The sequence below is a fragment of the Lentinula edodes genome, assembly GCF_021015755.1.
Source record: "Lentinula edodes strain Le(Bin) 0899 ss11 chromosome Unknown C8R40scaffold_23, whole genome shotgun sequence".
In the NCBI taxonomy this organism is placed as follows: Eukaryota; Fungi; Basidiomycota; class Agaricomycetes; order Agaricales; family Omphalotaceae; genus Lentinula; species Lentinula edodes.
The window spans coordinates 628575-641343 of record NW_025764329.1 but is presented as its reverse complement, the minus strand read 5'-3'; the positions used below and the strand labels follow the sequence as shown (position 1 = coordinate 641343).

Here is a 12769-nt window from a genome sequence, read left to right as displayed (position 1 = left end):
AGTCACTCCGCCTCTGCCGCTTCGTGACAGATGGGAGGCCAAAGATTCTTGGGAGGAGTCTCAGCGGGGGTGCCATCTTCTCTACCCGCCATTGCCGCAAGGCAGCTTGAGCGATTTTAACTACTGGGTTCTCATCTGGGAGGGTGTAGATCCGTAAGATGGCCCGGTGACATATTTTTTCCAGCATGAGGTCCATGGGGAGCAGATTTGTGTGAATGTCGAGGAGATCCGTTGGGGATGACCTCATTGCGCCCGCTGTTGTGATGGTTACCATTCGCTGTATACGTGTGAAGTTTCGTAGTGCTTTTAGTGAGCCTCTGCGGTTTTTTGCCCCTTCAGGCTGATGCAGGGGGGTGTACCAGACGTCCAGTCCATAGGTCATTTTGGGGATAACCACTGTTAGATATAGTTTACGCATCATTTTCAGAGAGACTCCAGCAGACGGGCGACTTAGCTTCCAGAACGCTGAGGCAATGCTCGATGCCTTGGCAGCGGCTTGTGCCGCTTGCTCATTCCATTTCAGTTTTGAGTCGAGAGTTATCCCGAGCATTCGGACTTCAGTTTTCTCCGTAACTGCAGTTCCTTGTAGGACTAGGGCTGGTGGTGGTGCCTCCTGTTTGGTTTTGGGTCTGGGGAAGTGAGTGAGTACGAGTTTTGAGAGTTCAAAGGAGGAGTTATGTTTCATTGCCCATGAGAAGCCTCCTCCTGGTTTGTTCATGAAGGATTCAAGCATCTCCACATTACCCGTTAGGCTTTTTCCTTCCACCAGTATGTTCTTATCATCGACGAAGCCAACTGAGAGGCCCTGCCGTCGCGACTTGAATGCGATATCAAAAAAGTCAGCATTGTAAAAGAGGTAGGCTATCATCGACAGCGGGTCCCCTTGTCCAATGCCATTAGTAAGTGAGATAGGCGCAGAAGTGAAGTCACCAAATTTGAGTCGAGTTACGCGCCCTTTGAGAGAGAGGGATACTGCCTGCACCAGTCGTTCCGGGATGCGTCGTTTTTGCAAGTTGTATAGCAGTCGTTGAGTGACCGCGTTTGGGAAGGCTCCTTCAATGTCTAGGGATAGCATGGAAGCCTCTCTTTTATTGCGCCATGCATTTTTGATTTTGTCTATGACCATGTGTATGCCATCTGTCGTCATTCGACACGGTCGACCTCCGAACTGGGTGTCTGGGAGAAGGTTGTGCTGTGTGGCAAGATGATGTCCTCTGCTATAATCGAGGTGTAACCTTTGGCTAATGTGTTAATCAGTGCAATTGGACGATACGATTTAGGTAGGGAGTAGGACTTCCTTGCGGGCTTTCGGATCACCACCGTAGTGGAGTTTAGCCACTCTTTTGGGTATGCCTTCAGGTATCCTATGGCGTTGTATATTTCACATAGGTAAGGTGCTAGCATTCCCGCGCATTTTTTGAGGATGATATTCGGTATTCCGTCTGGTCCTGGGGCCTTGTACGATTTCAGTCGCTGAAGCGCATCGATGATCCGTTGTTGAGTGATTGGCGGTGGGTTCAGAAGTTGGTCTCTGCAGGGATTGCGGTCTAGTGAGTAATTTCTCGGTGCAGAAGGAAAGAAAGTTTCTGCCAGTAGGGCTGCTTTTTCCTCATTTGTACTCGCTATTCGCCTTACTGCTCCGTTTTCATCGAGGGCCTTTAGCTCCGGGATGACCATTGTTGTATCCTGATCTATGTTGGGGGTAGTGGCATATTTGGCTGCTGTGAATATAGAATCCGTATCGACGTTGTCCAGAAAATCCTTCCAGTGTTCTTCTTTCTCCTTGAAGATCAGGGCCTTGTACTGGGTCCATAGTTCTCTGAGTTCTCTGTGTGAATCGTCATCAGGTATTGCTCTGTATTTATAAGATTTTGCACTTAGCCGATTGAGGGCCTTCTTCATCTCGGAGAGTTCGCTCGTCCACCACCTTTTTGAAGCTGGGTATGGCTGGCTAAGTGGAAGTCTTATGCTTCTATAGTGCTGTGCGAACCAAGAACTGTGCTTCGAGAGCGCCAAGCGACGCAGGTCGCTAGATTAACCAAGTCTTGTTCCAGACAGGTTCAAACAGGGTTCAGACAATCATAATTCGAGGAAGATTCGCGATAGGGCTTTCGTTGAAATACAATCGATAGGAACTGATATCTTCTCCGCAACGAAGATAATAATCTCAGTGCTCACAAACCGGACACCCGTTGCAAGTCTAACGACGATATCTGTCACTGTGTCAGTAAGTTAGTCAAAACTTGCATGACACAAGCTGCGTGTCTAGGTTTACAGCATAGAGATTTGGTTGTTTGGGGACGTTGTAGCGTATGTACAGTTCTTGTCCTTCTCACTTCCAAGGTTCAGGCATGAATATTTGAATGGTGAAATTTGATGTTCCACTTATATGTAGACCTCGTGCTCAGAGGCCGGAAATAAATACATGCATACTCATACAGGGTCCATTCATCGTATGTGATACAACGTCTATTTTGTGTTCAACCATTTGCCCAAGCCAAGACCGTTGTATATTTTATCCAGTCCCTAAGGGAACAACCTGTCAGCTTTCATTCATCGATGGAGTTGAAACCCTACCGTGGCCGAAACGATTCCTTTCAACAGACTGTCTAGTCCCAGGCCGCTCAGTAGGTTTCCAAGAAGGTTGAGCACACCAGCTAGCAAAAGGCCGACTCCTCCGACAATTTGAGTCAATGGTTCTGCAGTAATCATCAATTGCTTGTCCAACAGGGAATAAAAAGTACCTACGGCCGAGTGCATCAAGTAGAGGCCCAAGATCTTTCTTTGCTTTCGGGAAACTATCTAGTTTGTCCCTAGCCCATTCGATTGTGCCGCCGACTTCTTCCAGTAACTACGACGACAGTCATTACATTGAATGTAACGCAAGAGAAGGCAGGCGCACCACTTTGAGGGCCTCAGCAAGTCTTTGCTCCTCGGGCGTAGCATTATGGGTTTGAGCGTGTCGTTTAGCTCTGTCGGACAAGCGGTTATCTGGGTCCGCGCCTTTGATCATTCCCATAGTCTCATTGAGGATTTTCTCAGCCTGTTGGAGGAGAGGTTTGACTTGTTGAACCAATTCACCCTCGTCGCGATCCTCATCCTTCCTTGCCTCCATATTCTCGATGTGCTAGAATGATTTTAATCAGTCACAAAGTCATTTTAGAAAAGAGGAACCGATAGTTGTGCACCTTGCGTATCATTTTGCAAAGTGGTACAACCCGTGAGTTGGCATCCTCGATAAGTCTCGATAAGCGTTCAGCAAGCTCTGCGTCTTTCTTTCTTTCATCGTCACTGCGGTCATCGCTAGTGTCACTTGGTGGTCCTCTCTGGGCCACGTCAGGTGGAGGGGTTGCGGCGGTGTTTGGGTCGCGCATATCTTGGACATTGATTTCTGACATGTTTGTGAAAGTTCTGGGGAGGATTACCGACGTTTTTTTTTCACCGCTATATATGTTTATGCGCACCACCCCTGTAAAGGTGATATCATGTGTGATGCTGGATGATGTGATTGTTCTGTAATGCGCGCCTCGATTTCTGAAGACAAACTTCTAGGAACAACCACGTTATTAGCGGTACCTGATACAACGCATATAAGTGGCGCAGCCCAGAGCTCCTCAACTCCAGCCAGACGTCACTGGAGTTTTTGGATAGCCTTGCATGCGTATCAATTTGACTCAGCAAGTTTTGAATCTGATTTGCGTTTACAATCATCGACATTAACCGTCAAAGAACATGCACGGCGAGTGGCATACTGCAATTACTGACGGTGGCAGTAGCTGGCAGTAGGTGGCAATGTTGGTCCAAGCAAGATATACGAGTGGGAGTTTATTTCCTAATCGGTCATCAATGACAGTTGTAATTTCCATAATACGAAGTTGTTTAACAACCGTCACGATGTCTACTCCAGATAACCTGTTCGATGCTTACCATTCAGACTACCAACATCTTATTGGCTCTGTACGCAACAAATTGGAAAAAGATGCACAAGAACAGCAAGGAGGTATGCTTTGATTGACGCTCCTGCCTTGTGCAGACTTGTTGAGTTGGTGAATGTAGAACAACGCAAAGCTACTCTTCGACGTGTCGAAATTGAGCTGGATGAAGCGGACGACATAGTGAGTACGGAACCTTCGTGAAGTTGGTCTTTGTTCAGACATAATACGCATAGATTTCACAACTAGAAATTGAAATCCAAGGAATACCAGCATCCATTCGTCCTCAATACACAAACCGTTTGAAGCAAGCCAAGCTCGATCTCAACAGGTACAAGAAGATTGCGAAGGAAAGCCATGCACAAACGACACGGAGTTTCATACGCTTTGACTCGACCTCAATGTCAGACGATCCGTACGACGAGCGTGCCGACGAAAGGACAAAATTATTAGCTGGACATCAAACTCTCGCAGATGGAAGTCGAAGAATTGAGAACTCTACGCGGCTGGCACTAGAAACAGAAGATCTAGGTGCAGATATTCTGCGGTCACTAAGAGTGCAAAGGGAACAGATTGAGAATACGTCTCATACCGTATGTCATTATCTGGTGTTCGTAATCTTATTTTAAATTAATGCTTTCAGTTGAACCAAGCGGAGGCATCCATCGACCGGGCTTCGGGGACTATACAGAAGATGATTCGCCAGTATGTTTTACAAGCATTGCACTCCCTCTTCCTCCGTGCCGCTCACTCGCAACTCTTTGTAGAATGTACAAGCAGCGCTTCGTTATTGCCGGAATCATACTGGTCCTCATTGTCGTCGTTGTTCTCATTCTCTACTTCAAGCTATTTTACCGTCGTCATTAACTGGAAACGTCTTTTCTCTGCGTTTCTGTTAACTATTTACTCTATTGACTTATTTATTTTATCTCCTTCGTACCTCATTTCCTGGGACATTACAATCATGAACATCTTACTTCGTTTGTATCTGTACGCATCGCATGCATTTATCCATATCACCAGGACTGCGTCCTCGCCGTAACAATAATCGTTTAGGTTCGTTGCGGCTTTTAGCTCCATACGAAAGGAACAATGTGACGTCTATAGTACTTTCTATGGGTTCTATCGTGTATGAACAGTGTATCAGGAGGGAATGGTACAAGGGAAAGAACAGTGCGACGTCTACAGAGTGGAATATAAATAGTATATCTTCATGGTATACAATATACAAGGGTAACTACAATATACTACATTATGGTTGTGGAATAATTCAGGCAATATGCAGATGAGGAGGGTTATGGTGTCGTTGAAATATCATATCGATGTCAGTACGGAATGTCATAGCATGAGTTCTTTTCTTTTCCGAGGAGCCAGTGGCGCCTTGGGACTTGTGCTCTCTAGCTTCACGAAGGGCACATTTGTGCTGGAGAAAGGACAAGGAAGGGACTCGTCCAGTTTTCGCCGCTTCAGAGAGGGCGGTAAGTTCTGCTCTGGCGGTACTCCTCCTGAGGTATTCGGGATTAAGATGGCTGGAGCTGACGAAGCTCGAGATACCGGCATTCGTCGAGCATAAGGAGCGCAAGCGGCAGTGAGAAGTGCCGCATCCTCGTTGTTAAGGGAAAAAATATTTGGTAACGGAGCAGGTGCAGCCTGTGCTGAATGAGGTGCGCTGGTCAACTTGTCGGAAAGAACGATAGGTTCGGAGAGAGAAAAGGCCCTAAACAAGCAAGACCAAAGGTTAGGGCTTATGCTGTGGCAAACGACGAAAAGATACCCACTCTTCTGCTTCCAGTTTCCTCTTCAATAAATTACATTGTCGCTCAAGGTCGTCCCTCTCGTTCTTCAATTGTTGATTACAATCCCTAGCCAGTCGAGCAAGGTTCAGCAATCCAAGAGTGGCAGCGGCGTGAAGCTCCGCTCTTCTCTTCCACACGGCACAGTTGACCCGCAAAGTTTTATTTTCCGCTGCGAGCCGGCCGCACTCAGATACAGCAGCGGATGAAGGGGTAGCCGAATCCCAAGATTTGGTGTTAGTTTCACCTAGGTAGAGTTTCCGTATGCTCGGGACTAAGTGAGGACGGATGGGCGGAGGGATTGTCGAGGGATCGACATTTACTGCAGCGTAAGTTGCATGAGGGGCAGTCGTCATCACAACGGTCAAATAGCTTACTGATAGAGTACAACCTTCTACAAGTGGGACAAGGTTGCAGACTGGTCGCTGGTTTGATCGTGTTTACGGTGCGAACTATGCACGACCCGCAAAATACGTGGCCTGCCATCCGATTCAGCGAAAAAAATCGCATGGACGGAAACCTCGAAGCTCACCACAGGGAAGACATACGGGCTCGTTAAGTTCGTCTATACATATGTTACAGACGAGCATCTGGCGGTATGTTCAATACGCAAGTGAAAAGAAGTTTGTTCAAGTGATCTCTGGAATGACCCATCGCAGAAAAAACACTTTATATGCCAACACGGAAAGAGTAGGCTGCAAGTTCCGGTGGGCACCGAAGCCCGATAACGACTATGGGCATGTTGAGAAAATTCATAGAACTTGCGCGAAGCTGGTCGCAGCCTAGAGAATTCTTGACTTACCGAGAACCAGATAAGGGAAATACACCGCCTTAACCGGAGTACCCGGTCCTTCGTCGGCCATTCGCGACACAAAGCCTAGACTCTGCTAGCGTTCAGCTACAGCGTATCAGTACCAGCGGTTTCTTCAGGGAAAGCTGTCTCGATGGTGACTCCGACATGAGATGAGCATGTTCAATGAAGTTTTACCGTTCTTAAAGATCGTGGTCCTGAATACCATACTCTACCGGAAAATCTGGACAAAGATGAAGCGTCGTTCCTGGCTTGGGCGATATGGGATCCGAGCGTGATGCCCTCAATGCTCGCCTCAATAAGCAAGCTGATGGATGGGTGGATAGATAGATATTCACGATGATAAACCGTCTGAATTGAACTTCAAGGATCCTGAGGCCGAGACTCGGCAGGGATTGATACAAAGCCGCCGGGTCCAAATAGAGCCAAATGGTGGCTTATAGTACTACATAGCTTTCCCAGGCTTTTCTAATCACAACACTGATTGAATCTCAAGCAAGCCGTCGACAGCAAGACGACTCGATATTTCCGACAAAATGGTGCGTATAATATGCAATGCCTGGATATAGGATCTATTTGAACATTTGCACTACTGCAGGCCGACCAGAAAACGACACCGACGAATGTCATGCGGGAGCCCCGCATTGACAAACTTGTCATTAGTTCGTGCTTTCAAACCCTTGAATTTCAAGGTTTCTGATTATTTGTTGACTCTACAGACATCTCAGTCGGTGAATCTGGTGATCGACTAACTCGAGCCTCGAAGGTCCTCGAACAGCTCACTGGTCAAACCCCGGTCACCTCAAAAGCACGTTACACTGTCCGTACTTTCGGTATCCGTCGTAACGAAAAGATTGCCGTGCACGTAACTATCCGTGGACCGAAGGCAGAGGAGATTCTTGAACGAGGACTGAAAGTGAAGGAATACGAGCTGCGACGAAGGAACTTCTCAGAGACTGGAAACTTCGGTTTCGGAATCCAGGAACACATCGATTTGGGTGCTCGATATGACCCTGGTATTGGTATCTTTGGTATGGACTTTTTCGTGGTCATGGGCAGGCCAGGTGCCCGGGTAGCAAGGAGAAAGCAGAAGAAGGCGCGCATTGGATTCCAGCACCGTATCAAGAAGGAAGACACGATGGCCTGGTTCAAGCAGCGATTCGACGGTATTATCCTGGTGAGTATTCTCATACCAATCATCTCATATGTCTTTGGCTCATTTTCCTTCAGAAATAAACGCTTTCACTCCATTGCATCACATCCTACTCTATTTCTACCTCTACCCCATGACCAGTATGATACGTATGCAATATGTACCTCCCACACGTCTTCCACAAGCCATCTAGCAATGAGACGACATCCGAGGTCGAAAGCTATACATTTACCGAGTTTTTCAGTAGAAAGCGTAGTTCGCTTTATGTTGAGATATGAGATATGCTGGTCGAATATGTACAAGACTACTAGTACCGTCCACTGAGAACTAGGTACTGATTATTGAGCTTAGATATTTCAATAGCCTGACTTGATACGGTGTCAAAAAGGCATAGATCTTGAGCTTGAGTTACAAGGTTGACGTTGGAATCCTTGCTAAGCGTAAGCGCGGGAACATCTACAATTCTCTTCTACTTACTTTCCTCGACATCGAAATGGTAGTACTCAAGCTCCTCTCTCCTCATTATGTTGACCGTATCTTGTAGGGCGGTGGTGATCGATATCCGTATCCAAAACAAGTGTGGTCTCCAGCTGGTAAGAACTCGACATTTTTCGGCAATATTATCTGAACGAATTCAGGTGGCTGGTGGGTTCGACCTTCAAATTGGAAATCTAACACCTTCATTGTGGCTGCGGGAATAGCGGGAATATGTTATCTTGTGGGAAATGTTAGTGCTTCGAAAGAGGTGCGTCTTGAACACCCTGCGCTCCATTCGTTCATCTTCAATCTGACCTACTTCGTGACCTTGAAGTATCGGTACATTGCACCTGCCAAGGATATACCATCTGCTAAGGTGCGTGGACGCTCCCGTCATCGTCTAGTCTTCAACTGATGTGTGGTTGGACATACACAGTGGGCGAAACAATTTCAGGTAGAGCAGAAAGACACGTAGCCATGACCTATACATTGTATATCCCTAGAATTCTACAGAATCATCAGCACGACCGACCGACCGACCGACCTAGTGAACGAGTTCCTTACGATGGCATCATGTTGCAGACCTGCAGTATTCGATCAAACATCCGATTTCATTCTTTCCCTCTCTCGACTTATCATTTTCGCAAGCAGACAAGCCTCCTTGAGGAGTATCGGGGATATTAGAATTATTAAATCACTTTGAATGAATTCTGGACGGTGAACATGCTGCAAGAGCATTGAGAGTACGCACAACGGCTCGAATGATCATCCTGGCCGTAACCCATCAGTCAAAGTCTCAATCCTCTTCTCCCGACTTCGTCGCTGTCGCTCTTTGCTACTTATTTCAGAGTAGCGTCTAGAAATGCTGTGAACAAGCTTCCGCAAATTCCTTGTCAAAACATGTCGCGCATCAGGTAACGGCATTATGCACCAATGAACGTTTATATGCATCTGTACACAGTCTCTTTAAAATTGCGCTCAGCTCGGCCTCACATTTACTTCCAGTCGAAATTCACTAGGGACACCAGAATTACTTACATCTTATGGGAAGACGAAGGGCTCCAACAGAAAGAACGCATGCGCAGGAAAGACGGCTTTTTGCGCTAATAAACTCACTCTTTCCACCTTGAGGTATGCCCTACAGCTTGTCCCGGTACCAGAAGTTGCGACAGCTGTTGATAGTTTGTTAGCTATCATTCAAGCATTCGGGGGTATATCTACCTGAATTCTACGTTATTTGAATCCATGATTCCGAGAACCAGCGAGAACCACGCTAGAAACCCGAAGTCACTCCACTCAGCACTTCTCTTGCTTCGTCCCTGCGACCGCGAACTCACCTAGCCCTATACATTGGAAAGAATGCAGGAAACATGATCAACATTCCTCGCTTGGTCTCGATGTCGGAAGTCTCTGGCTTCATGTTCGGATAACTGCATGATTGTGCGGAATGATACTACTGGAGGGAAGATCAAGTTTTTTGGACATACCGAAAAGATTATATAGTTACAATTCACACCTGAACCCCCTGGTAATTTCTAGGTCTAGCGATCATACAGTCCACTTTGGCCACTTTCTGGAAATTTCCATGTATATTATCCAGGCTTTTGATTGGAGAACGCACTGGCTTCAGTCATGGTTGATGATCGAATATAGCTGAAGATATATTTTCCGAACGGCACAAGTTGAAGATTGTGTTGGATTGCAACTCATTTCCGGCCTTATGTACCCAGTCAATTTGAATCATTCAACGCTGATCAGTCATTAAAGTCAAGGTCTTTGGGTATTACAATGAGATCATCTTCATTCGAATACCAGACGAGCTCTTAGCACATAAGTTGTACATAGAATACATAGAGTAGGTCTAATGACACATTTCACGGGACAGACCGCTGCAGTTACATGTTGATAATACGAACAATTCAAACTTGAAGTAAATACTGAGCATTTCTGATTATGAAGTGCGAACCCTAGTATTTGCACTATTTGATCAAGAAAGAAAAGGGAAACACGAGGTTTACTGTCTGAAAGAAGAGATTGGCGAGGATAGAAGGATAGTACGATGTGATAAAGTGAAGGATTGGACAACTGAAGAAAAGTGGGAAATTTGACCGTCAACCTTGAAACGTTTTGGAAGGGACTTTACCGAGAAGATGAATTTAGACGACTGATGCGCCATTCGGTCTGGCGACGGTGTCGTGCTCGTTTTCCTCTTCGTATTGTTCAACAACTACAACAGCATCTTCATTGTCGAAGACATCTGGGGCAAACGGGACACTACAGCTATCCCTCAGAAAGCCATGTAGATTGTCGAAGGAATAATCAACCTGCGTCGTGACCGAGCCAAAAAGATTCTCAAATGTGGAACGGAGTCGTTTGAACAGCCAGAAATATGCCAGGACAGTGACTGACCCAATTGCCATGTAAAGTTCGGGCAGTGCTGAGTTCCCAATACCGTCATTAGTGAAGCTAGTTGGTGCGAGAACAATCAATCCATCAAGGTCGTGCTTCGAAGAAAGTTGCACAGACGTGGTGTGTAGGGGGGAAGCGCTCTCATAGGCAGGTAAAAGGATTTTCGGCTCCAGAGAGCGAGTAAGGGGTCCCCAGAAAATTCCGTCACTACAGGGATCGTTGACGAGGTTGGAGAGTTCTGAGCTCTTCTCACATGACACCGAAGGCCGGAGCATTCCATAGATGTCACAGTTATGAGGGATTGGGGCAGGGGTGAAGACGGGAAAAGCAAACAACCCAGGGATAGTGATAGTAGGCATAAGGCTGAGATCACCACCCACGGGAGCAGCGGCAGGAGCAAGAGATTCAATGCTATTAGGGACCACGTCCGAGCTCGTCATAGAGGATTCGGTTGGAGAAATAGGAGCAGGCTGGGGGGCTACGGCACGGCGCTTCCTAGGCCTCGGAACATAGTCATGGCGTCGTTTCCGATGACGGGTGAGTGCAGCAGGATCGTTCGTAGCGAACCCACATATATCAACGTCCGGGCAAACAATGCTCTTTTCGTTGGTGCTGCCATGCAATTTAAGCTCATTGCAATAAGATTAAACAAACCACTCACTGAGTCCTTAGATGCGTATCGACGTTAGATTTCTGTAGATTCGAAAACGTGCAGCCATCGTAAGGGCATTTATATGACCTGAAGATTCGGTCAGTGATTCTATGATCGCAAGCCAGGGGGATTCAGTGTGTGGCGTACAATGAATCTTTCGTTACTGGGTCTAAATGGGTTCGTAAATGCCTCGGTAAGTCACCTTTGCGTGCAAGAATTCTGTGGCACTCAGGACACTCTCGAGGATCGCCACCGTCGGTGGGACTCTACGAAACAAAGCCTCCCTCAATTGAACCAGTTCACAAGAAGAAGCGACGATACTCACAGCGCGAGGCATGATTTTAGAACTGATGAGAAAAAACGCGACAAATCTATGGTCGATCGCAGGCGAATTTATACGTTGGGAAAGGGAAGGAAAAAGAAGAAGAAAGGCAGGAAACAAACACCGCCTGATGGTAGAGGCGCTCAATTGGGGGTCTAATGTCGAAATAAAAGATACCCTTTACGGATGGCCAAACAAATTCAACCAAAGGTCAACTTTGTGCTGGAGAAAAGCGAATTATGTAGAAAGAGAAATATAATTTGCTTTTACCTGTTTGTTCCACGGTGGCACCGATATTTCCCAAAGGAAGCACATGACTCAAAAAAAACGACCTTAATCATTGTGTCGATTGTTTTCTATCAAATCTTTAGTCGGATTGTCAAGGTTTTTAACCTCTGAAAAATCCACACAATGCTTTGGCCCCTCCCATCAGACGTGAGGGTTGAAAATGACCGTTGTAATTGGGTGTGAGTATGCTATAAAAGATATAGCATCTACTTGGACCGCCGTAGGATACAAGCTAAAAAATCGAAAAGCGGTTTCATTGTTCTCTAATTTAAGCAAAATCATCAGTAAAATCAGGGTGAAAACATAACGACCGTTCACCCGTGGAATTAGCGCCGAACTGCCACTCATTAGCTCTACAGACAATAACCCCCTCATTCGTATCGCGACTTCAACCTCAGTAGGGAATCCAGATAACCTCCCAATCGACGGAATGTAGATTTCTTTTGCCCCACGCAAACGCTTGCGAGATGGGCACAGAAGCAGCATCGTGTCTCCTTCAAAGAAATGCCACCCATTTTTCTCCCTTCTTCGAATCCTCTCCTTGATTTACATGCTGAGGCTTATCTCAGGACGCAGGAATCTTACCAGAAAGATTGCGTGACCCAGTCCTCTGCGGAAGCAGAGCGGGAGAGGCCTGCTTGTGCGCCCTGAAGAGGGTAGACCCAAACGCCAGGTGGACCACCACAAGCATTTTACATTCACAGTAAATTTTGCACCCACATTAGTGGCCTCCCCAAGCATAAAAGCTTAAGACCTAGCAAGAGCACTGGAGAAATGGGGATTAAGTCAGGGATTATCTGGTGATTATCTGGTGAGAGCAGTCGATGGCAGGGAGTGGACGTTAGAGTCTCGTAGACTGCGCCTGATCTGAATTCCTTATAGGCTATCCGGTAGACAGACGGGAGTCCCGGTTTCTGCAAGCATGCTGGGTG

The 12769-nt window shown here is 46.6% G+C and overlaps 6 protein-coding genes across 6 annotated transcripts; 3 read left to right on the top strand and 3 right to left on the bottom strand.

Moving 5' to 3' along the window:
• Nucleotides 1-2367: 2367 nt before the first annotated feature.
• Nucleotides 2368-3807, bottom strand: C8R40DRAFT_1111340 (uncharacterized protein). The gene is made up of 6 exons (XM_046228354.1): nt 3706-3807; nt 3189-3652; nt 2903-3127; nt 2749-2851; nt 2578-2699; nt 2368-2526 (listed from the first exon to the last, which is right to left on the bottom strand). Exons 2-6 carry the CDS (start codon nt 3396-3398, stop codon nt 2470-2472), a joined length of 717 nt encoding a protein of 238 aa, XP_046085200.1. The 5' UTR covers nt 3399-3652; nt 3706-3807; the 3' UTR covers nt 2368-2469.
• Nucleotides 3808-3894: 87 nt separating this feature from the next.
• On the top strand, nt 3895-4799 carry C8R40DRAFT_1161377 (vesicle transport v-snare protein vti1; the record flags this gene model as incomplete). The annotated part of the gene is made up of 5 exons (XM_046230115.1): nt 3895-4000; nt 4057-4115; nt 4169-4525; nt 4576-4637; nt 4700-4799. 5 exons carry the CDS (start codon nt 3895-3897, stop codon nt 4797-4799), a joined length of 684 nt encoding a protein of 227 aa, XP_046085199.1.
• Nucleotides 4800-5727: 928 nt separating this feature from the next.
• C8R40DRAFT_993284 (uncharacterized protein) lies at nt 5728-6315 on the bottom strand (the record flags this gene model as incomplete). The annotated part of the gene is made up of 3 exons (XM_046236745.1): nt 5728-6047; nt 6103-6204; nt 6258-6315. Coding segments are annotated over 3 exons (480 nt in total), but the record flags the coding sequence as incomplete, so codon positions are not given.
• A 354-nt stretch (nt 6316-6669) lies between these two features.
• C8R40DRAFT_1161376 (ribosomal protein L5 domain-containing protein) lies at nt 6670-8317 on the top strand (the record flags this gene model as incomplete). Its single annotated transcript, XM_046230114.1, has 4 exons — nt 6670-6672; nt 7135-7198; nt 7256-7713; nt 8234-8317. 4 exons carry the CDS (start codon nt 6670-6672, stop codon nt 8315-8317), a joined length of 609 nt encoding a protein of 202 aa, XP_046085197.1.
• A 20-nt stretch (nt 8318-8337) lies between these two features.
• On the top strand, nt 8338-8968 carry C8R40DRAFT_351274 (uncharacterized protein). Its single transcript, XM_046234804.1, has 4 exons — nt 8338-8434; nt 8501-8542; nt 8603-8620; nt 8680-8968. Exons 1-4 carry the CDS (start codon nt 8415-8417, stop codon nt 8867-8869), a joined length of 270 nt encoding a protein of 89 aa, XP_046085196.1. The 5' UTR covers nt 8338-8414; the 3' UTR covers nt 8870-8968.
• Nucleotides 8969-9965: 997 nt separating this feature from the next.
• On the bottom strand, nt 9966-11887 carry C8R40DRAFT_351353 (uncharacterized protein). Its single transcript, XM_046234805.1, has 6 exons — nt 11734-11887; nt 11553-11676; nt 11430-11493; nt 11375-11381; nt 11237-11314; nt 9966-11187 (listed from the first exon to the last, which is right to left on the bottom strand). The coding sequence occupies exons 2-6, from the start codon at nt 11562-11564 to the stop codon at nt 10323-10325; spliced, it is 1026 nt and encodes a 341-aa protein (XP_046085195.1). The 5' UTR covers nt 11565-11676; nt 11734-11887; the 3' UTR covers nt 9966-10322.
• Nucleotides 11888-12769: the final 882 nt, after the last annotated feature.

Coding starts and splice junctions, on each gene's coding strand:
- C8R40DRAFT_351274 (XM_046234804.1), top strand. CDS start 8,415: ATGTTAGTGCTTCGAAAGAG. Junction 8,435..8,500: donor ATGTTAGTGCTTCGAAAGAG/GTGCGTCTTGAA, acceptor GTGACCTTGAAG/TATCGGTACATTGCACCTGC.
- C8R40DRAFT_1111340 (XM_046228354.1), bottom strand. CDS start 3,398: ATGTCAGAAATCAATGTCCAAGATATGCGCGACCCAAACACCGCCGCA. Junction 2,700..2,748: donor TCTACTTGATGCACTCGGCC/GTAGGTACTTTT, acceptor TGATTACTGCAG/AACCATTGACTCAAATTGTC. Junction 2,527..2,577: donor AAGGAATCGTTTCGGCCACG/GTAGGGTTTCAA, acceptor TTGTTCCCTTAG/GGACTGGATAAAATATACAA.
- C8R40DRAFT_351353 (XM_046234805.1), bottom strand. Junction 11,188..11,236: donor GATACGCATCTAAGGACTCA/GTGAGTGGTTTG, acceptor ATTGCATGGCAG/CACCAACGAAAAGAGCATTG.